Source organism: Panthera tigris, chromosome E2 (assembly GCF_018350195.1).
Source record: "Panthera tigris isolate Pti1 chromosome E2, P.tigris_Pti1_mat1.1, whole genome shotgun sequence".
Taxonomy (NCBI): Eukaryota; Metazoa; Chordata; class Mammalia; order Carnivora; family Felidae; genus Panthera; species Panthera tigris.
In genome coordinates, this window is record NC_056674.1 from 59,800,602 (window position 1) to 59,823,159 (window position 22,558).

General features: G+C 55.2%; 1 protein-coding gene across 5 annotated transcripts in view; it reads left to right on the forward strand.

Moving 5' to 3' along the window:
- The window catches only part of LOC102955899 (BTG3 associated nuclear protein), a 112,229-nt gene that overhangs the window by 79,063 nt on the left and 10,608 nt on the right, over positions 1–22,558 (forward strand). For 3 of the 5 annotated variants that reach the window (XM_042969765.1, XM_042969762.1, XM_042969766.1), the window contains 3 exons: positions 1,360–1,490; positions 3,085–3,156; positions 4,547–4,585. In XM_042969765.1, coding sequence (XP_042825699.1) covers positions 1,360–1,490; positions 3,085–3,156; positions 4,547–4,585 — 242 coding nt within the window. The remainder of the gene's footprint in view (positions 1–1,359; positions 1,491–3,084; positions 3,157–4,546; positions 4,586–22,558) is intronic. The other 2 variants (XM_042969763.1, XM_042969767.1) reach the window with 1 other exon arrangement.

The window sequence follows — 22,558 nt, forward strand, 5'->3', positions numbered from 1 at the left end:
GTCCTGTTTTCTGCAGTTACTTTAGAACCTTGGGGTTCTAATTCTTCTTGGATCTCTGAACCCGTTGAGAACTGGCACGATCAGCTGATGTTTATTGACACTAGAGCAGGAATTATTTGAGCATCTACTTAGTTAAGTAGTTACGACTAACCTGCAGAGTGGACTCTAAGTGTTGTGGTCACGTACCCTCTTTAAGAGGTTGGAAAGTGTATATTCCTCCTTACGTATTTTTAAGTCGACATTTTAAAACGTTGACACCTGATGCTTTTCATTATACTTTGAAATCATTGAGAAGGATGTAATTTCTGACATAACGCAAGTATTAACATTTTAACACCGTTATGTTAGTTTTTAAAATGTATGCAGCGAGGGGCGCCTGGGTGGGTCAGTCGGTTGAGTGTCTGACTTCGTGTCAGGTCATGATCTCATGGTTCAGTTCATGGGGTTGAGGCCTGCATGGGGCTCTGTGCTGACAGCTCAGAGCCTGGAGCCTGCTTGGGGTTCTGTGTCTCCCTCTCTCTCTGCCCCTCCCCCACTCACGCTCTCATTCTCTCTCAAAAATAAACATTAAAAAAATATTAAAATGTTATGAAGTGGAATGTATATACTGTGTCAATTTAATGCCCATGGAATAGAAGAAAAATATACTCATCTTTCATCTTTCTTTTTTCTCCTTTGTGTTAACAGTCCACATCTCGCTGAGTCTCATCCTGTTGTGTTTACGTTTTCTTACTGTCCGTCCACCATAATTCTCTGCGGAAAAATTGTATGCACAAAATCAAAACGTTTTTTCTGAGCCTTTAATTTTTTGAGCATTTGAGAATCTTCTATTGAGGTATCATTACAACTAAAATTAATACACAACATGTCAACACAAAGGTCTCGTTTGGGATTAAACAAAGGAAGTGAAGGTTTATTGGAAATGCATCTTTAAACAAGAGGATGGAGAGTTTTTTCCATGGTGGGCTTAATTGTCCGTGAACAAATACCGATCCCGTACTGGTGAGAAGCAGGGTGTAACACCAACTTTGTGCTTCTGTTTCACTTCTGCTGACGAATCCTGAGCAACTCGTTTAAACAAGCAGATGAGACTCCTCTGTCAGAATAGTCCTTCCCCGGACTCCTGTCCCCCGGTCAGAAACCTCGATCCCCAGCACTGACAACTCATGACTCAACAGGATGCCGTGGCCCCTTCACTGGGACCTGCCCACTGCTGTCCGAGAAGGAGGGGTTTCCTTTCCTCTTTGGGGGAAGGTGGTGCTGGGGAGGGAGGGAAGCCCAGGGGAGGGAAGCCCAGAGGCGTGCCCACGGCTGGCCTGTCCCCCGCTGGTTGCTGAGGCCCCCTGTACTTCCCTGCAGAGACCGTGATGAGCACGCCACCCCCCGCCAGCGAGATGCCGCAGCCTCCGCCACAGGCCCTGCACTACGCCCTGGCCAACGCCCAGCAGGTCCAGATCCACCAGATCGGAGAGGACGGACAGGTCCAAGTAGTATGTGCCCTTCTCGCTAGTCTGCCCCCACCGGGGCCAGGGCAGGCAGGGTGGGGGCGTGGCCGGTGGGGAGGGCGGGCCCCGGCTTCCCCTGCGTTTCCGGGTCGTGCCGTGGTCGCTTGGGGTGAGGTCAGAGCGCCAGTCTAAAGAAGTGGTTCGGGGTGTCGGCTCTGCATCTCATAAATGAGGGCGGTTCCCGAGAGGGTGTGTCCTTGTCGGTGTCCCCTCGTGGCTCCCCTGCGCGTGCTGCCCCCGTGGCCGCCGTCAGCTCTGGGGGTCAGGCCATTCGACCATCCCTGCCCTTACCTGTCATCCTGGGAGGCGCTGTCGATGCATCATAGATAGTCTTCTCAGTTCGGAAACAGGGGCACCCTTTTCCTGAGGGAAGAAAATTTCCTCCTGGGGTCAGTGGAAAGAGCTAGTGAGTGGCCTCAGGGATCGCATAGCACTTCCTTTGGATGCCTGGCTGTATCTTAGACTCGTGTGGGCAGTTGGCTTAGCAGTGAGCCACACCCCTGCCTCAGCCCTCCTTGTGTGGTCTGGCCCAGGTAGAAATTCCTCCAGACTCATGCTGGCCCCTACGGCTGGGGAGAGCAGGAGGGCGGGAGCGTCACCAGGGAGCGGGGCCTTTTCATGCCCCCGGGGTCCTGTTGGCCGTCCAGTCACACCCAGCTGCGTGACCAGGCTTTCTCCTGGAAAGCTCAGGGTGGCCTCAGTGTGACGTTGCACTCAGCATGCTGCTTGGAAAAGGGCCGGCTTCCGGAAAGTGCTAATGAGCGTTTTGTGTGTGTTGGGGGGGGGGGGGTTCTTCATCTTGCAGATGAGATAGATAGCAGTTATAGATGGTGAATAGAAATAGTGAATTCTTTGTTTAGGTGACAATCACAAAGGCGGTTAATTCTTACCTTTGTAGTAAGAAGGTTCTTGAAAGAACTCCAGAATAACTTCAAAACAGTTTACACACAGTAAAATGAAAGCAAGAGAAAATCCTGCAGTGGTGTTGAGCCATGTTGGCATTTATGGGAATCGTTTATCTGCCTGTGTCTACAAACCTAAGTGGCTCAGTCAGTTAAGCGTCTGACTTTGGCTCTGATCCTGCGGTTTGTGGGTTTGAGGCCCACATCAGTCTCTACGCTGACAGCTCAGAGCCCCGAGCTGCTTTGGATTCTGTGTCTCCCCCTGTCTGTGCCCCTCCCCTGCTCATGCTCTGTCTCTCTCAAAAATAAACAAACATTAAAAAAAAAAAAAAAAAAAAGAAGTTAGTCTAATTTTGTGGGAAACTTCTGTTTCCCTTCTTTTCCAAATGACCCTCACATTCTTAACTTTGCCTGTTGGGTAGCAGTTAAAGACTTGACAGATTTCTCCAGGCCCCATTAAGAGTTAGCCATAAAATGTTCTGTACGTGTCACATTCTGACAGTTTAAATTCAGGAGGCTATTTGATAAGCTTATACTATGCGTATATTGTACTATTCAGGATTTAGTTGTCCTGGGTTGCCGGCAGGTAACCGAAAACAAAAGTTCCAGAAAGCGCGTCTTGCTTGCTGTGGCTTTGATTTCCTTCTGATGCTCCTTGGTGTGTTCTCTTGTTGTGGATCCCACAGGGCCACCTCCACATCGCACAGGTGCCACAGGGCGAGCAGGTGCAGATCACGCAAGACAGCGAGGTGAGTGGCGGCCCTCAGAGCTGCCCAGGGCCCACCCAGGGCCCACGGGCTCCTTCCATGGCGGGAGATGGGTGGGGGTCCCGGGATGACACGCACGTGCAGCCGTGGCCACCTGACTCCTGCTTCCTTAGGAGGCGATTGTGCTGGAGGGGAGGGACCGTGGGGAGAGGGTCTCGGGATGTGTCAGGAGGGAGGTGCTTTCACCTGGAGGCCACGGGCTGCACACATCCAAGCCTTGTGAGCAGGCCGTGTGCCAAGGGAAGAGGCGCAGAGGTTCTGAGGGGCAAATAGGGATATGCCGCTGAAGGGGTGCTTGCTTGGTCCCGTGAGAAGCGGGCCTCACGCAGGAGCACGGTCCGTTTGCTGACCGGTGGGCGGGCAGGGAAGCAAAGGAGGAAGCCCGTACTGGGTGGGAAAGGAAAGGAGAGCGGACACGGGTTGCAGGAGGCCGCGGGCGGGGTGTTCTCTTGGCGGGGTGGGGAAGCTCCGTTTCAGAGGTGCCGAGGCCCAGCCAGCGGCCTGAGACGTCTGGCAGGATCCTCCACTGTGCAGGGCGCTTAATTTGCTCGTAGCCTCCAGAAGGAAAATCCATACAGATTTGTTTTAATACTCTTGTTGCTAAAAAATCATTAGACTGCTGCTTGGATTTCAGATTTTTGATCAACTTGGCCCTTTTAGATTTCATAAACGCCTCCCTGTTGTTCATGCGATCCCGCATTTTCTGTTTCTGTTAGGAATTGAGTGCCAGGAATTAGAAGACATTGCTGCTGCCACTAATGGTTACCTCGTAATAAGTTAGAGTATGTGATTAGTTTTATCACAGTAAAGCCTTAGCTAGTTCCTTTAACAATTAAATATTTTGTCCCAATGAAGGTATCTGTGAGGACAGTGACGGATGAGCCTACCAGACCTAAACCAATCATTTTTTCCCCAAAGAAATGACAGTGCATTTCCACCTGGTGAGACGCCAGTGGGCCTGCGTCTGGTTGGTTGTGTTTTGTCCTGTGTCTTCCTGTGTCCCCGTCAGGGACGCTGGATGAGGAGAACGCGGGACCTCTCTGTGCTGCTGTTGGTTCTTGTCATCAGAGTTGTTTCAGAATGAAATGTTCGGGGAAAAAATGACATTTTCATTTGGGGTCAGGATGGGGGGAGGTGAGCACGACGTTTTTCACAGTTTTTCTTCTTAAAAGAGGAAAAGGTGTCTGTAAATTCAGTTTTAAGATATTTTGTTGTGGAGTTTTTATCGCTACAAGGGGCAGAACTTTTGTAGAACTGATGTTGGTGGTTTTGCTGGCCATTCACACGTGGCACGGGGCGCTCCTGCCCCTGTCTCCTCGTGTCTGGAAGTTGTTCCGGTCCTTGACTTCTCCTTTTTCCACCCATTCTGCAGGGCAATCTCCAGATCCACCACGTGGGACAGGACGGGCAGGTGAGTGTGCATCTGCCGTCACTTACTGCCCGCTTGCCGTGCGGGTCACCAGACCTCGCGCTGCCGCGGGGCCGGCCCGGGAGTGAGAGGGTGGTGCAGCGTTAACTTTGGGGAAGTGCCGGCTTTACCCTTGCTGGCCGCAGACGTCCTGAAGGATGTGCACCCGTGGCAGTGGGGCTCTGGGCTGCATTTGGTTCTTTGTGGGATTTCATGTAGCTGTTCGTAGATGGAACCTCACCGGCTGTTTATCGTTGTTAATTTCCACGAATGTTGCGGATGCTGGGTTCGTGCAGTCGCTGTGTGTTAGAACGAGCTCGGTTTTGTTCTTGTGTGTTACTGCCAAACGCCAGTCACCACCTTCCCAAGTATCTCTGACGAAAGCGTAACTGCACGGTCACTCACTGAGCACCTGATACAAATTGTCTTTACGAAGGAGAGTGCTCCTGCTGTGAGGGTTTGAGGGTGTGATTTGCTTTCTAGATCGAGTCTAAATTCCTGGTGGATTTGGGGATGGATGTTTTCACGTCCTTTTGAAGAATTTGTATTGAAGAGACCTTTATAGCCTTTGAATAATTACGGGAGAGAGTCTGAAGAATCTTCCTTTTCTTTGAAACGTGACTTACGAGCCACAAACCTCGAGCTCGATTCGTGTCGAGATGGTACTTGCTGTTCTCGAAACCAGCCGTGTTCTCCCCTTCCGAAGCACCTGTGTGCGTTCCCGTTGTCACTGGCGACGGCCCGGTGTCTGCCGTGCGTGGGGCACGAGGACGTGTGTCCCTGGAATCAGAAGCGGGAGGACGGCGGCACCCCCCGGGTTTCATCTGAAACCCTCCGAACGCCTGGGGAGAAGTGCGCAGACCTTAAGTTCAGTCACTCGTTTAGATCGGAGCGCCTCGGTTTTCGGTTTCGTCTTGAAACCTGCGCGTGAGGTTTTCCTCAGAGTCTTGAAGCGCCAAAAAGCCGAAGCAGTGCAGGGTTACCGAACGGTCCCCAGTTGTCGCCTCTGAGCCGTGTCTCGGGGGTAAGGTCGCCGGTCGGGCCCGTACGGGTCGGTTCTCAGCAGGTTTGTGCCGCGTGTTTCTCTCGGTCGGGCACGAGATGTCCTGTCTGGGTGGGAGAGGACGGGTCGTCATGTGTGGTTTATCTCTGGTTTTGACCACTTCGTGGTCTGTGTTTATACTGGGAGTGAAATTTCATCCTAATGAAAACGTTGCTGAACTTTAGAATTCGTGAGAAAAGAAAGTATGTTACATTTGACATCCTCCTCGTTCCCGTCTCTATTCCTGAGCAGGATTCCACTCGGGATTTTTGAGAAATAATCAGGTTTTTGTATCGCGTGAGTACCGTGCCGGTGTGTATGATTGTAGAGCGCACGTCCCCGACACCCCGTGAGAGCAGAGAGCCCAGCCTCTGTGGACGAGACGGCAGGTGCTGCTTTCGGCTCAGGAAGGGCCTCTGTGGTGGCCGTCAGAAGAGCCCCTCTCGGAAGAGTCCGCAGACCGGAGAGTTCTGTGCACAGTTACCGAGTGCTGCCTCACCGGAGTCGGCCGTCGCGCCCGGGCCTGTCCTCCGCGAGCAGCCGTTCTTCCCCTGCGTACGACCGTCGGGCGCCCTCCCTGCATCTTAGCTCCCTGCTTCTTCGCCAGCGCCCTGCCACGTCCCCACAGCTGCCAACCTGATCGCCGTCCGTGTCACACATAGTGGTCTGTGAACCATCCGGTTCTGTTTGCCTGTGGAATCTCATGCTGCCTTCCCACCTGGCCCGATTCTCACTGTCCGTCGTGGTCGTGGGCCTCCGATTGCACACACACACCTCGGGGGCAGGCAGGGGCAGCACTGGTGGCGGCCGGAGGAGTTTCAGGGTCCGTCACCTTTGTTCTTTTCTGAAGGAGACTCTGCTCTCTGATTGAAGTACGCAGCGTGTGTGTTCACGCGAGGGGCGAGGTGAGCCGTGTGCGTTCGTGCAGAGCTGCCTTTTTCTTTCAAACCCGCCAGCTGCTCCTTTCTCGTTTTCCGTGTGTGGAAATTCCTTTTTGTTATTTTATCATTTGGCCGGTTCTTGTTCGTACTGAGTTACCCTGCTTGTGACCGCTTCGTTTTTTAACTTCCCCCAAAACTCGAACAGAGAATGAATGATGTTTCACAAGACGCAGAAGAAGCCTCCGCTCCCCTTGAGGTCGCTGACAGGGTGACCTAGAAGTGTGGCCGTGTCGCAGGCGGGAGCGCCCGTGGTTCACTCTCCCGCCCTCGCCCCCACGGCCCGTCGGCTCTGTCTCTGTGCACCGGCCTTCCCCGCCCGCAGGAGGACAGTGCCGGGGCGCGGTGGCTCCTTCCCCTCCAGACGTGGCCTCCCCAGTTTCCGCGCAATGGGGCCTTTTCCCGGCCTGGCGTGGGCGTTGGCGTTTGGTTTACTGAAGATCGACCGCACCAGACCGGTTCCGGTTGTAGGCAGCAGAGGTGTTGAAAGGCCATCTCTGCTCTGCAGAGAGAAGAGCCTCCCTCAATTCCAGAAGCCCCCCGAAGAAAGTCACGTGTTCTTGTTGTTTTGGAGTTCACAGACCCACCGCCGGTCTCATTAGCTTCGTGTTCGCTTCTTACTCGGTAGTTCTGTCTGTCACTGGGAATCATTATGCAGCAACGCCCCAGATCTTTCCAGAGCAGCCGAGAGTCAGTCAGGGGCCAGAGCCCATGCCGCCCGGCCCTCTCGTTCCACTTGCTTCCCGACCGGGACCGCCGAGCCCCTCCCCATCCTGCTCCTGTGGGGCCGTGGTTGTCCTTGGTTTCGTGGACGGGACGGAGGGACACGTGTGCTGTGCTTTGCTGCCGCCGGTGGGCCCGAGAGGCCACGTCCAGAGCGAGGGCTGGCACCTTTGTCGTGGCCTGTCGGGTCGGCTGCCCTGCGTTCGCACGGCCCCGCCCCGGGCTGCGGGTCTGCCAGTGCCGCCCCCGCCCCGTCTGTGCTCGTCGGGCTACACGGGGCGAGATCCCAGTCCCATCCTGTGTGGGGCCCCCTGGGCTTCAGCCCTCATGTGGCTGCGGGGTCACGTGAGAGTGCGCCTGGCGCTTTAGAGACACGGGCTTAGGGTGCTTGTGTCGTCCCCCAAGTGTGGGGGAGAAGGGTCAGAGGAAGGACAGCTGACTTGCAGCCCGGCGGAGAACCACAGGTTTAGTTGGAAGCCGCATTCCGGGGGACGGTCACGGCCGAGAGCAGGTTCCAGGCGGCCCCGGGCCAGGTGGCATGTTCACGTTTCCTGTTCTCTTCCCGGCTGTTCCTGGCTACGTGCAAAGACCACTTCCTAATCCTTCCTGATCTATTTTGGGGGGAAGCTAGATGGCCAGGTTCGTTGGGGTTGAAATTAAAATGCAGTCGTTAATTCTGGTCACGGGCTCCGGGCGAGGGCGCCTTCTGGGAGCGCAATGGAGGAGCCTCGGCTCTTGTGGCCCTGTTTCCGGTGCTCCCTGGTGTTCAGAGAGGCACTTGGTGGGGCCGGTTCCTGCCGTGCTGATGTGTGTCGTCCCCAGTCTGAGCACAGGGCCCGTGGGGGTGCAGGTGACTTCTTGTACTGTTCCCGGCTCAGTGAGCGCTTCGGGGCTAACCTCTCCTGCTGGGGGAACGGAGAGCCGTGAACTTGGAACGGGGAAGCGCCGGGAGTGCCCGCGTGGTACTCGGAACCGTGGGATTTGTTTGAGAGGGTGGGCCTCGTGTAGCAGATCAGATCGGGAGCAGAGAAATGTGGAATTCTCAGGAGGAGGCCGGAGCCAGTCCTGCCCCGTAGCGATTCACAGGACGCCAGCTGGATGTGTGGACGAAGCACGGATAAAAGTGTGAGTCACGTGAAGTGATCCCGTGCTTAAGGGATTTCGGTTTCCCGAGTTAGCGGTGGGTATGACGGGAGGAGTTTTAATTCCGTGTGGATTTTCAGAAGATTCTGAAAAGGGAAAACAGTTCTCAAGGATTAAGAGCCCTAGGGTTGCCGTCTGCGGTGGGGTGGAGGAGACGATTGGGACGCGTTCTAAAAGAGAAACGATGGCCTCTCTCAGGTCCTGGGAGCTTTTTCACGGAGAGACGTGCTTATGCAGGCGGACCCGGGCCGCCTCGGGGAGGCGCCCTTGTTGCGGTGGTCGTGCCCACCCGCGCTGGGCCTCCGCTCCGGGTCCTTCCCGCTCGTCGGGCCCGTCCTTCCTCGCTCACTGCGGCGGGTGGACGGCCAGGGCACGTGGTGGAGCAGATGCCGGCCCGCGGGCCACGCGCCCGTGTCCACGGTGAGAACGTGGTTCTGCACCGTGGCTCTCGCCCTCTCCCTCGTGCGCACGCACGGTCGGAGCGGGCTCGCAAAATGATAGTGGCCTCACTGCGTGCTGATTGCTTTCACGCTTTTTATTCTGTCCTGTTCTTTCTGTTTTTTTTTTTTTTTTTTTTAATCTTTTTTGAAGATTGGTTGTGATGGGACACGTTAACTCGACTTTGTGACCGCAGTTTGAACAGGACCAGAATCGATGACCACTGATGTCACTTTAAGAGCTAAGATGTTCTGAGTGCTAAGTTCTAAGATCTAAAGTTCTAAGATGTTGTCATTAAGTAATTTTTAAAACATTTACGATTACGTAGCGTTTACGTTGTGAACGTTAACACATCTTTCTTTTCATGTTTTGATAAAAGATAATTAGATAAAGCAGTGCATAGAAAGCTTATGCTTTTTTTTTTTTAGAGTCTCAGTTAAGCTTAAGAAAAACGATTATGAACACTTGAACTCCAAACTCTTTTTCAGCATACTTCTGAAGCCACCTCATGTACATCAGGAAAATTGGGATACTCTTGGTACTTGAGCGTTAAAATGAAATCTTCCCGAAGGAGTCGGGAGTTGCCTTTCATCGTCCAGGAGCCTCCACCTCCAGTGCCGTGTCACCTGGCTGCCCCTGTCGCTGGGTCTCTAGGCCTTTTGCTGCTCACGCGCGACTGGGGGCTCCCGGGGAGGGGCGTGGAAGAGCTCCTCCTGCCGAGGAAGCAGGGCGGGGTCTGGGAGAGGGGCAGCCCTGTCCTGGAGGGGCAGTCGCAGCTGGTCTGTGCCGGAAGGCCCTGCTGAGAGCGGCTGCGGGGGTCAGGCCGGCCTCTGCCAGCGACAGGGGGCCTCTGTCCCGCGGCTCCTTCTGGACGTAATGTGCCCGAATCTCCTACTTGCTCTTGGTCGGAGAAAACTGGTGGTTGTGGGGCACCCCCCACCCCGGGGTCGGCCCTGTGGCGCTGTCTAGGAGAAGAGGGCAGTTCTGGCAGAGAACAGCCTGTCGTTTTGTCAGTTTTGTCGTGTGTACATGAGAGAGAGAAAGAGAGAGACATTATTCGGAAAGCTGTGTACTTAAGCATTAATTAGGAGATACTCTGTTTCTTGTTAATATTAATGCCATGAATGAGCCTTTTAAAGAAAGAGTAGCTGAACCTGATCAGCGAAAAGCAATTTAACTTAGAAATTTAGCTGTTCAAAACGAATAAAAATTGTTACGGAAATGCCGCACGGGGTTTGGTCCTGTCAGGGAACCCTCGGCAAGTAGCAGGTGAGGGGGTGACCGAAAATCCCAGGTGGAGACCACGGTGCTGCCGACACAGGAGCTGGGGAGGAAGTGGCCGAGAAAACCCCCAGGCCCGTCTTTAGCAGCTGAGTCCCTTGTAGAGTGAACCTCTCGGTCAAGGCAGCCTTTTTTACGAGCGTCGGCGAGCCTTGCTTCTGTCCCTGCCCCAGGAAGCTGAGCCCGGCAGGCGTTAACGAGACGGCCCTGGAGCACGTAGGCCGGTCACAGCGGCCACGGCATGGTGTCCGGCTCGGGCCGAACTCCCGCTTTGTCGGCCTTGCCCCTCCATGCGTGGGAGGGGCTTGTAACGTTGTGTGGACGTTTTCACCTTGGCGAGACATTTAAAAAAATACTTTCAGACGAGTAACACAGGATTCGAGTTTGGCCCGGTTTTGTGCATTAGTTAAGAATGATGCGGTTGAAAACGTTTTAGGAGTCACTCTTAAATTCTAAGAAGATCGTGCCTCGGTGTCTGTCCTTTCGCCGTAACTTGTCCTGGCACAGACAGTAAATTCCAGACTTTTGTCGCATGGCTGTCTGCATTTCATCGTCCAGGAGCCTCGTTACCTCCAGAGCTGTGTCAGCCTGTTTTGTCCCGCTCCTCGTGATGCCGGCTCTTGTCTGGGGCAGGGCGAGGCCGTGCGGGCTCGGGACTCAGGAGGACGACGCTGATCTTGAGAAGGGACGTTCCCTTTCCACACCGCTGCCCTTCCCGTGAGCAGACCTTCCGGGAAGCAGAGGAGCCTGTGGCCAAGAGTGGTGTTTGGCTTTCTGACTTTGAGGCAGACGTCCCAAGTTGCCTCGTAGATGTGGACTTGAAACTTTTCAGGGTTGAATGCGAGCCTCACAAGTGGGGCCTGCCATAAACAGTCCCCATGAAGTACGACAGGTCGGTGTTCAACCTTGGATTCCGGGGACCCTAAGCTCGATAGGGGAGCTCAAGAAGGTGCTTGATTACCTGTCGTCTGCTGGGAGAGCTTTTTCAAGTACGTGGGGTGGGGGGGGGGGGGGTGAAAAACAGGCCAAGTTCCTGTTGGAGGAGGGGTGGTGAGGACACCCGGAGCCTGCCTGGGGTTGCTCCGTCCGGCCGTGCCCTCACGCCACCTCGCCTGCGGGACAGGCAGACCCGGTTCTGTGCGGGGACGTCGTCTGTGCGTTGTGGAGCCTGGTAGAAGCTGTGGTGTGCGCCCTCTGTCCTGTCACCCGTCGTCAGAGCCCCACGATAAGCCCCCTGCGGCTGCGAGTCAGAGTTTGGCCCTAGCGAGACACGTTCACGGTTCAGGTCCCGGCTCTTCCTGAGCTTGTCCTGGACGGAAGACTCCAGTGCGTGGGGCTTTCTGGTCTGAGATCCCAAGCGGGAACAGTGAAGGCGCCTTCCAGCCCGTCCCAGACTCCCACCTTCCCAGATAAAACACTCTCAGATCTGTGTTACGTCCACAGAGGACTTCCGCTCGGTTCACAGCTTTCGGGCACCAGCGTCCTGAGTATGTGGTGCCTCGTGAACTTAATGCTGGTGTCTTGTGCCCTTCACAGTAATAGACCGAAGCGTTGAGGGTGAATTCTGCTTTCTCTTTATATGGCTAGGACTATGTACAGGTTTTAAATAAGTGTAAAGATGCCGTCTGACTTTGACCCCAGTGAGTAGTGCCCCCAGATGCTAGCAGAAGGGAACCTGGGACTTGAGGGGGGCTGACGGGCGGTACCTGTGGCCGGGCCCAGATGTGATCGTGGCTCGCCCCCACCTCAGAAATCACACACATCACAAACACTTGGCTCTGAATTTGTTCCAACCGTTTTTAAATTTGAATGGTGAATGTCGGATAAAACCGTTGCCGAGTCTTTGTCGGGAATATTTGGGTGCTCAGGGTTTAGGTAGCAGGAGGTACGTGCTCTGGTTCTGATTGATTTTATGTGATTGAAGCCTGGGTCAACTCACGGTAATTTTCCAGCTCTTCCAATCAGTTGGAAGGACAACTAAAAAACTGTACCCAGTTTCAGAGATTGCAGTGCGGTTGTAGAATTAGACGTGGGAATACAGACTCCGTGCAGAGAGGTTCAGTTTGAGTAGTGCAGGGAAGAAGCGGCCGAAGACAGGGCGTTTGTTCTGAAAATGTTGTCAGTGTCGGATTTGTTTCTGCAAAACGAGTCGTGATTTGAAAGTGTCAGGTATGAATGCCCGTGGCAAGCAGGACAGATGGTGGTGTTGTAGGAATAGGAGCCCGCGTGGCGGACCCCCCCTCTGCTGTGGGTGTTGGGCGCAGTCGGAGTGGGAGGCCGGCCGGCTTGGGTGCCGTAGCAGAGGTGGGCGTGCTCTGAGGTCGCTCGCTCACTCGAGTCGTCAAGCTTCCCGCCATGTGACTTCATACCAAGACTGGACATCGCCTGTGACTCATTATGTTGCTAAACCGAAAATGCTTTATTTTCCTCTCTTAACTTCTCTGAAGTTAATTGTTTTCTTGGGAGGTTAGATTACATCAGGCATAGGAAATGTGTTGTTTCAATTAGAGCATATTGTAATTCTGCTCAAATTGAGAACATTCTTTAGGAGAGCAATGGGGTCCCTTGCCCGCCAAGCATTTTGGTTACGTTAACAAGGATGTTAATCTTGTCTCTTGGGTTTCCTCGGATAATTAAGGCAGAGTCAACTGGGATAAAGGCAGTTAAATGTAGGCAGGGTGCTTTTCAGTTAGTATACGTACCGCTTTTGAGACATGTACTTGGTGACGATTGCTTGAGAATTTTAAGTTGCCAGTGGAACAGAATCAGTGGTTCATCTCCCTTGGTCATGGAAGTGCGGATGATGGTTGGACAGGCAGGTGCTTGTATTCCTACAAATCGCAGACTTTAACTGGCATTGGCACGGCAGTTACAGGAGAGTCTTGGTCTAAATCTGCCAGAATTAGAACCAGTCAGGAGTGAGTCGTGATTCAGTTGCCTGAAAGTACAAATAAGCAGAAATCCATACGTCTGGGTGACTGCGTGCATGTGTGCATCTATTGTATTTTAAACTATTTGACGCTGGGTGTGGGTGCCGAAAACCCGAGAGTAGAAGCGTAGGCAGCAGGACGTCCCCGTGCGAGGCGTTGAACCGTCACTCTTGATTCAGTCACCTCTTGCTCTACAACAAACGGCCTCAGACCTCGGGGCTGACGACCACGGCTGGTCGTTACCTTCGTGACTCTGGCTTCGCTGGGTTCTGCACCCAGGTAGCATCCCTGGGGTCCTGGAGTCTGAGGAGGGCGCCCTATTGAGGGTGTGCTCCTGGGGCCGGAGCTGGCCTGGCCCCTGGCTGGCGGCTCGGGCCCCACGGCATGCTGGCAGGGTTCCGAGAGGAGAAGTCATCAGCGTTTGAGGACTGAGGCCATTGACCCTGCTTTCCTCGGCAGGTGGTGTGGAACGTCTTTGCCGTGATCGTGGGCTGGGAAGGATAAGCTGTGAGGTCGCCTGCAAAGAGGGTCGCGGCGTCTCTCGGCATCCATTCCGTGCCCAGTGTGGCTGGACTCTGGGCCCCTTAAAGGCGGGGCCCATGTTGTAACAGGGAGGGACCCTGCCCACGTGCACAGTAGGCCTGTGGGAAGTGTGGGCTGCGGGGGCAGCACTGAGTTATGAGCACCTGAATGTTTCTATGGAGACGTTTATGGGGTGAATCACGCAACACGCTGCCGCCCCCAGAAATGACCCTGCCTATTTAGGCTGATGGGTTGGGGGTTAGTCTGTCAACACCAGTGTCGTGACCTCGGGCAGACAGAAGCCCACTCGTGTGGCGTAAATCCACACTGAGAAAGTTTGTGTGATTTGTGAAGGTGTGCTTTGTTGGGGCAGCTTGGCTGATGATAAAAGTTGAGTGCATTTTTGTAATTATACGTTGTGAAACAGTTATTCAGCTGTTGAGATAGTCTTAAATTTTTTTCTCTGCATTAAAAAAAATTTAGATTAAAGAAATTTTTGGGGGAGTTGCCTGGGTGACTCAGTCGGTTGAGCGTCCGACTTCGGCTCGGGTCATGATCTCATAGTCTGTGAGTTCGAGCCCCATGTCGGGCTCTGTGCTGACAGCTCAGAGCCTGGAGCCTGCTTTGGATTCTGTGTCTCCCTCTCTCTGCCCCTCCCCCACTCATGTTCTGTCTCCCTCTGTCAAAAATAAACATAAAAAAATTTTTTTTGAGAGAGAGTGCAAGCAGAGAGGGGGCAGAGAGAGGGAGAGACACAGAATCTGAAGCAGGCTCCAGGCTCTGAGCTGTCAACATAGAGCCCGACATGGGGCTCAAACCCACGAGCTGTGAGACTGACCTGAAGTCTGATGCTTAACCGACAGCCACCCAGCAACCCTAAAAAAATAATAGCTTTTAACTTTATGTTTGTTTCTGAGACATTTTTTTTTATTCTACTCATCTTGTTTCTTTGGGAGTTTAAGACAAAGCAAAGGCCTAAACATGTATTCATGTGACTAGAAATAATGCCGGAGAAGGAGCGTGTTTGTGGGTAATTGGCCACCACTGCTCGCTGATCTCAGATTCTTCTTGGAGCGCCACGTCTGTGGCTCCTCTCTGCTTACTGGGTTCTTCAGCACCCAAGGACAGGCACCCATTCCTGAGAGGGCACTGGTGCCTCGTTGCTTATAGTTAATACTAAGTTGCTATTAAAGACCAACACACAACCAAGAACCAGAAGTTAGTGGTCACTTTGACCTTGAATGTACCATAGCAAGGTTCCCCATCGTATGCAGATCACCTTTAGAAAGCTGGCCGTGCCTTGCCATCCAGAGCGCCATAAGGAGCGAGCCGTCTGCCTGCAGTGACTCAGGCACCCTTTCTGGAGCTGGACGCGTGTTTTCTCCTGTATCAGAGCCTCTCTCGCGGCATGCCTAGTGAGGGGATGAGATTGCTCTCAGGAGCTGGGTGAGTGGTAACGCGTGCCTCACACACAGGGTAGGAGACCCCGGCCCCTCCTGCACTGTGCAGGGAGGGGGGCCAGGGGTGGCTCTCGTGGCTCCTGGAGCCCCATCCTGGCCCCGTTCTCTAGAACACCGTGAGCACCACCAGGGCGACACGACTCCCGTCCCCTCCACCTCCACGCGCTCTCGTGCGATTGTTGATTTTCTTGAGCTGTGTTCTCATCTGTGCCCTCTGCTGTGCCCTCTCTGCCCTTTCTGGCCCTGCTGAAGCGACAGCTCTTCGAACTTCTGTTGGGGCCGAGACGATTTGAGCTGTGGAAACATATGTGGAAAGTAAGGGGCAGACGCACGGGGGCCGTTCCTGGTTATGTGTGCGTTGGGTGGGCGCTTGGGCGCAGGGCAGAGCTGTGGAGCTGCGCGGTGTCGCTTCCTGAGGCAAGCTGCACGTACAGCTTAGGATTCGGATCCAGCAGGTTCGGATTTAGGAAGATTGAAATACTCCCTTTGGACCCAAAAGTCTGTTGCTAGGCAATATCCTATGTGCTGAGACATTCAGACCTGGGTCAGTTACGTCTCTACACGTGGGAGATCTTCAGCCACGTGGGGAGTCTTTAAAGGCTTGGCCTTTGGTCACGTTGCTTAGACCACGCATCACAGAACGGGTTAGCGCCATGTCAACTGCGTGTCGGGATACCGGGTTTTGTTTTTCTAATAGTTGTAGTTAACGTCCTCAGATGCGCGTGAAAGCGTTTATAGACGTGTATAAGCTGACCGGCCTCAGTTCCCTTGCACACCTGGAGAATTCTGTGTTCTCTGCGATGACGAACACACCACACACACACTTCCTTTATACGAAAGTGAAGCGCGTCAGTAGCCTGGGCTCCTCTCACTGCGTATTTGTGACGTAACTTTACCGACATCCAGCGGCAGGCGGACGCTCTTCAAACTCTGCACCTCTCTTGGCTTTGTTGGCGTGTGTATTCCTCCTTATACTTGAGAAGTAAATTTCCGTAGCCTTCAGAATTTTTTCTGCGAGACGAGGCCTTCTCAACCCCGCTGGAGAAGAGATGGGAAGTATTCAACATTTTACGTGGCATAACTTTTTGTGGAGTGGGTGAGGAGAAGTGTGTATGTGTTGATTGTATTTGGGGTAGGTGCAGGTGTGTGTGCAAAAGGTGCATAGCAGATGTGTGTGAAGGTGGGCACACAGTAGGTGTGCAGGTGTATACATAGTAGGTGTGTGTGTGCCAGTAGGTGTGTGTGTGCAGAAGGTGTGCGCGCAGTAGGTGTGCGTGTGATGCTTTCCCGTGTAGCAGTAGCAGAATGTTGTGTTTCGGGAGGCCGCGGTCCGCTTTTGCTGGCGTGCCACGCCGGGGAGAACAGTCCCAACCTCACGGACAGGGCACACGCTGTGTCGCTTCACTTCTAATAAAAACGTTCCGTTCAAGAACATGTGTTTCTGCCTTGCGTGCCAAACACACACAGAAATCTTGGAGAACCTATGTAGCTCACGGAATTAATCCCTCACGGGAAAGCCTTCCCTAACTAGAAATGGTGGAAAATATAATTGAAGCCGTAAAGGCCAGAAGCGGCGAGTTTGGTGTTGATTAGTTCCAAAAACATCCTAGAAAAGTCACAGAAACAAGCACGCCTCTCCTGTCTCCTGGCCGGCTGGCCACGAGAGGCTGTGGGTCTGTCACCCTGTGTGAGGCGGCTGGCCTGGACGGGGCAGCGGGGTGGGGCCCCGGGGTTCCCTGCTGCTGGCTCCAGTTCCGCAGGAGTCCTTCGGGTCCCCGGCAGAGGCTTGTCTTACGAAGCAACATGGGTGCAAGTGGGCACAGGGCACCCGAGAGCTCGTCCTGGAGGGTCTCGGTCTCTTGTGAGCAGCACGGACAGTCGTTTCAGACTTGGGGACGATGCGTCGGTGACGCTGGCTGTCGCTTTAGGCCCGTCGTGTGTCCTCTGACTGTCGCAGACAGGTCGGTCTCACGCCGGGCGGTGGTTTGGGTGGGAAGGATATTAACCACGTTTCCCGAGAGGTTGGATGAAGTGATTATTTAAATGTAGTTTTACAGTCTTTTATGAAGCCGAAGCGTTGTCGTCTTTGAGGGGCTCAGAGAAGTTGAGGCCGAAGGAGCTTTATAACACGCAAAGCGCTTCCAACCGTGTGGCCACACCGTGTGCTGGTGGAGTCCTCACGGTCCTCCCTGAGCCCCTTTGGGTGATCTCGCATCAGAGTTTTGTGACCAGTCAAGGGAGGGGTCTTCAAATCAAGGGCAGGCCTTACAGTCAGTTTCACATATGTTTAAGAGGTTGAATCAGATAGTTTTAATACCATCAGATCGACAGATTTTATTCATTTCTATTCTTTGCAGCACTTAGTACGGTATTATGTTATCCGTTCTTAATGATTATTTATTGATGAATTCAGTAATAATTATTCCAAATTAGCTCTTAGTTAATTGTAAGATGTGCGAATGGAAGGCATTTCCAAACATTTTTAAGCTGTTTAGAAAGGGAACATATATTCACCGATGATTTTCATCGTGAGTAATAGCCTGGAAACGTATGGGAGAATACTTATCTAATGCTTACAGCTCAGTAGGCTGAAAAGTTGTGACTGCTGAGTCATTGCAAAGTTCTCCTTGGTGGCATCCAACTTGTGGAAATTTTTGTGCATGAGGGAGGTGTGGTGATTTCTTTACGCTTTTCTCTCACCATCTTTTTGACGTCTCTGTTTCGCGCTTGCGGGCCTGCTGTGTCACGGGTGGCACGTTCACGTGACCGGGTGGGCAGCCGGAGCCCACGGCCGGTGCCCGTGTACCGGGCGGTTCGGCTAATGACGCAGAGCAGCCGGGGAGCACGTGAAGGGTTCTTTAGGCCCGAGACTCTCGTTCCAGGAGCCGTTCTAGTGGGACGGCCGAGAGGAAGCCAAGTCACCACCGCAGCCCTAGGAACGGAATTTCTGAATTTCTGCTAGCGGCGAGTTGGGTGGAAGGTGAGACTCTGGAAGCAAGATGGCCGTTGATACCCCTGTCATTGGACAGAAGTTTCCCTCCTTCCTCATCAAAGAGGTTGGGAATGAAAGAGGGACACCCGTTAGGACATTCCGTTCCCCTTCTGACCAAACCCGGCACTTGCCTCGCGCAAACTCCGGTGCTCTGACAGGCCCCCTTGCGTGAAACCCGAGCCTGTGCCCCCAGCCTCCCTGTGGAAGGAGAGAGCTTGGTCAGTGGAGAACGTTCTCGGGAAGTCGGGTGGGAAGGCCGCCGTCGGCGTGCTGTCGGTCTTCAGGGTCTGGAGGCCTCGGGAGCACGTGGTCGTCCTGTGGGACGCTGAGCAGGGAGGAAGCAGGGCCATCGAGGACTCACCCCCCGGCCGTTGTGACAGCGAGCGGCATGCCACGTGCCGAGTCTTGATGGGTAAGGGTCAAGAGCCCGCCTGGAGTCACGCTGAGCCCTGACCCGTCAAATGACGAGATTACTACAGAAGAGAAAGTTTTTTTGTTTTTTGGTTTTTTTTTAAATAATTTTTATCTTTATTTTAGAGAGAGAGAGAGAGAGACAGAGCACAAGCAGGGGAGGAACAGAGAGAGAGGGAGACACAGAATCAGAAGCAGGCTTCCGGCTCTGAGCCGTCAGCACAGAGCCCGACGCGGGGTTCGAACCTGCTGACCGCGAGATCCTGACCTGAGCCGAAGTCAGATGCCCAACTGACTGAGCCACCCGTGCGTCCCCAGAAGAGAAAGTTTTCAAGCACAGTAGAACTTCCCATTTGTTTTTAACCCACTTTGAGAGCGAACCGCTGAGTGTTCAATCCATTGTGTGTTCACGAGGGGTCTTTGCTCTAGAAATCCTAGATCCATTCCGACCACGGAGCCTGGTTAACAAATTCAAGCTGCTGCTTCAATGGTGAGCTGAATCACTTAACAGAATCCTACGTTGTCTCACTCGCTCGCTCATCTTGGGTACCTGAGGGACAGTGAGAACGCGGGTCCTTTTCTCCCGCGTCAGGAGCCCGTGATGTGCAGTCGTCCCGCTGGCAGAGGGGCCGGGCACGCGGGACCGCGCGGGCCGCGTCTGCAGATGCAGGAGGCTCCGCTCTGGGCTCCGTGAGGATTAGGGTTAGAAACTTGCGACGGTCCGTGGCAGGGCCGGTGCGAATGCCGGCGTTAACGCTTTGCACAGTTCAAGGGCAGAGGTCAGCTTCTGACCCGGTAACATCACAGAGTCAGCGTGGTCTCCACCCTGTTCTGAGCGGCCAGAGGGGTTCCCGGTTTCCTCTCACACAGGTGAAAAGGGGAACACCTGGAAACACTTCGTGAAACGCCACCGGTCTCTTCTCTGTCCTCTGAGGATCGTCTGTAGTTGGAAGATGAGAGGGGCAACACGCCACGGGGTTCGGGTGGGAGAGCGGGTGTAACGTCCGAGACCGTCAGGCTCGCGCGTGCGCGTGCGCGAGCAGAGGGAGGCAGGGAGATGAGCCTACTGAGCTGATGGCTGCTCCGTGCACAGCATACCTTAAGGAGGTGGAAAAGCGATGGAGGAATTATTTTCTCGTGCCAACAGACACGGCCCCTTACTTTCAAAATCCAGGCCATTATCTCGTGTTGACTCCCAAAGTAAAACAAAAAGCTTGGACGGCGACCCAGACTGAGTTTTAATTCTGTGCCTCTGAGCGCGTGCAGTTGTTCTCACCAGCGGTTCTCCCTCCCCGTTTCTGCGTCACGAGGCGTACACGACACTCGGCGTCAGGGACGGTCCCGTGCCCGCCGTCAAGTTGGCCTGAGCCCTGAGTTGGGCGCTCTAGCTGGAGAGGAGCGAAGACGCGTGTGTGCGGCTGAGTTTGCAGCGGAAGCCTGTGGAAAGGTAGCGGTCAGGGCGCGGGCCCATGCCCCCCGTGATGGCTGCCGCTGCCTGTCCGCGGAGGCAGCCGCTCCCCGGGAGTGGCGCCGGTAGAGTGACACGCGGACCGCCTGGGCCACACGGCCGGACGCGGGCCGCCGGCTGCTGGACACCGGGTGTGCCCGTGGCGTGCAGGGGTCTCGACGAGGTTCTGAGAGGGGCCGGTTAGTGGGCGGTTCGCTGAAGTAGGAGGGGAAACCTTGGCTCCTTAAAAACAGGCCTTCGTTGGGGCGCCCGGGGGGCTCAGTCGGTGGAGCGTCCGACTTCGGCTCGGGTCACCATCTCACGGTGCGTGAGTCTGAGCCCCGCGTCGGGCTCGGTGCCGACGGCTTGGGGCCTGGAAGCCGCTTCTGTTTCTGTGTCTCCCTCTCCGGTATCCTGGGGGAGGGCTCAGGCCCAGGGGGGAGCAGGGTCCGGTGTTCGCCCTGTGCCGGTTCCGGGAGGAGCATGCCCTCAGCACGTGGGGGGAGGTGCCTCTTCTGCAGGCTAACAGGGTAATGAGAGCTAGGTCCGGAACGGGCCGGTTCTTAATGGAAAATTGGAACTTGACTGTTTAAGAGACCATCGCTTGTTTTGTCTTGATTTTGCCGGGTTTCTCACGATTGCCGTGAAGCAACGCGAGCAGCTTCAGAGTCCCGCCGGCGTCCAGCTGGTCCTGTCAGCAGCCCGGCCCTGCCGTCGCCTTGCCCGTGTGCCTCGGCCAGTGGCATCTCCCGTGCGCCGGCCGTGTTTGTGGCCCGCCCGGACCCCCGTGCCTGTCTGCTCGCTCGGGGGCACCCGGCCCTGCCAGTGGGGAGAAGCCCGTGGCTTGGCCCTGTGGGAGGGCCGGGGAGAAGGCTGCCCCCCGAGCCACCTGGAGGCCCTGCTTGCGAGCGCCCGGCAAGGGTGGGGGACGAGAGAAGAGCCATCGGCACTTTCTCTGGAAGGAGGGAGCCTGAGCTCCGTCAATCGGAGGCTTGACCGGCCGGCCCCGGGCATGGGGTTACTGTGATCCAGCCGAGGGTCTGAAGGTCGGGAGTCTGTTCCCGAGCTACCACCCCACAATCAGTGCCCCTCGCTGCGTGGTTTAGGCAGCAGTGTGCTCTCTCGCAGTCGGGAGGCCTGAGGTCTACTATTCATCGGGGCTGCGTTCCTTCTGGAAGCTTGGGGGGGCATCTTGCCTGCCGCTCCTGGGGGTTCCGGGCATCCCTGGGCTGCGGCCACGTCCCTCCACCGCCTCGTCTGTGGTCACGTGGCACCCGTCTTCCCACGTGGTCCAAATGTCTCTCTTCTTAGGAGGATGGGTACTTTTGGATTGGGGCCCGCCCGACTCCCATGTGACTTCTGCTCGTAGCTTAATCTCATCCTCCCGGATTCTGGGTCCACGTTTTATTTACTCACTTTTTGAAGTTTATTTATTTTGAGAGAGAGCGTGCGCAGGGGAGGGGCAGAGAGAGAGAGGAGGAGAGCATCCCAAGCGGGCTCCACTCTATCAGCACGCCATCAGGGCCACGTGTGGGGCTCGATCCCACGAACCTGAGATCGTGACCCAAGCTGAAGTCAGACACCTAACCGACCAAGCCGCCCAGGTGCCTCCACGTTTACAGGTCCCCCTTACAGGTACTGGAGCTCAGGATGTGGACGTTCCTTTTGGGGGACACAGATGGACCCGCCGCGTCCCTTCTCGGACCCACGTGCCCTCGAGGTGTGTAGCGACCCGAGGTCCGGGCCACGGAGCAAGCCGCTAAGAGGTGCCGGCGTGCGGTGACGTGCTGGTGCGGCGGGGCCTTGGGGAGCGGCCTGAGCCTGCCCGCCGTGTGCGCGTGGCCGTCCTTTGGGGAACACGCGGGGGCGTGTGGCGGGGGCCGTTTTGCACGTGCCTCCCGGTGCCGGAAGCCAGGGTGTGCTTCGGGACTGGGCTGTGGGGTCGGGGCCGCCGCCTCTGGGCCTGGTCCCGGACGGGGCGAGGCGTCCGTCCCTAGACGTTCTCTGCTTGGTGTGCGCTAACCCTGGCTCAGCAGAGAGATCCGTTTCTGAACCTTGCTTTGCGCAGAATGAAAACGCCGTGCCGATGGGGGCCACGGCACCCGGTGTGAGGCACGCGCACGCGCGCGTTAGCGGGCAGCTTGTGCGTGTGTCTCCTCCGGACAGACTGTTCGCGTCTCCCTGCGGACGCACGTGCGCCTGTGACGGGCACCCGTCCGGGTCTCCGTCTCCCTCCAGGGCCTGCGGGCCGCACCCTCCCTGTGCCGTCTCTGGCTTCCCCGGAGCTGGCAGGTGTTAGTCGGCATTTGCAGCTCCCCTGAGACACAGACGCTCATGGACGCTTCCCACAGAATTGAGCCCAGTAGGAAGGTGGCATCGCTCCTTCTAGTTCTTTCTTTGGCCACACGGTGAGCACAGCGAGAACTCTGCTTGTTCCGTGAAGTGAGTTTCTAAATTCGCGAAGTGACCAGAGCCACGGGAGCGGGAGCAGAAGCATCGTGCGTGGCCGTGGGCTGCCGCCTCAGCTCGTCACGGTCGCAGAGTGTGCCGGTTGGCAGGCCGGGTGCCCCCAGGCACCCCTCCCTTTCCCGAGTGGGTGTGACCGTCGCTGCGCCGAGTGGACGAGTCATGAGATACACGGAACTGTCT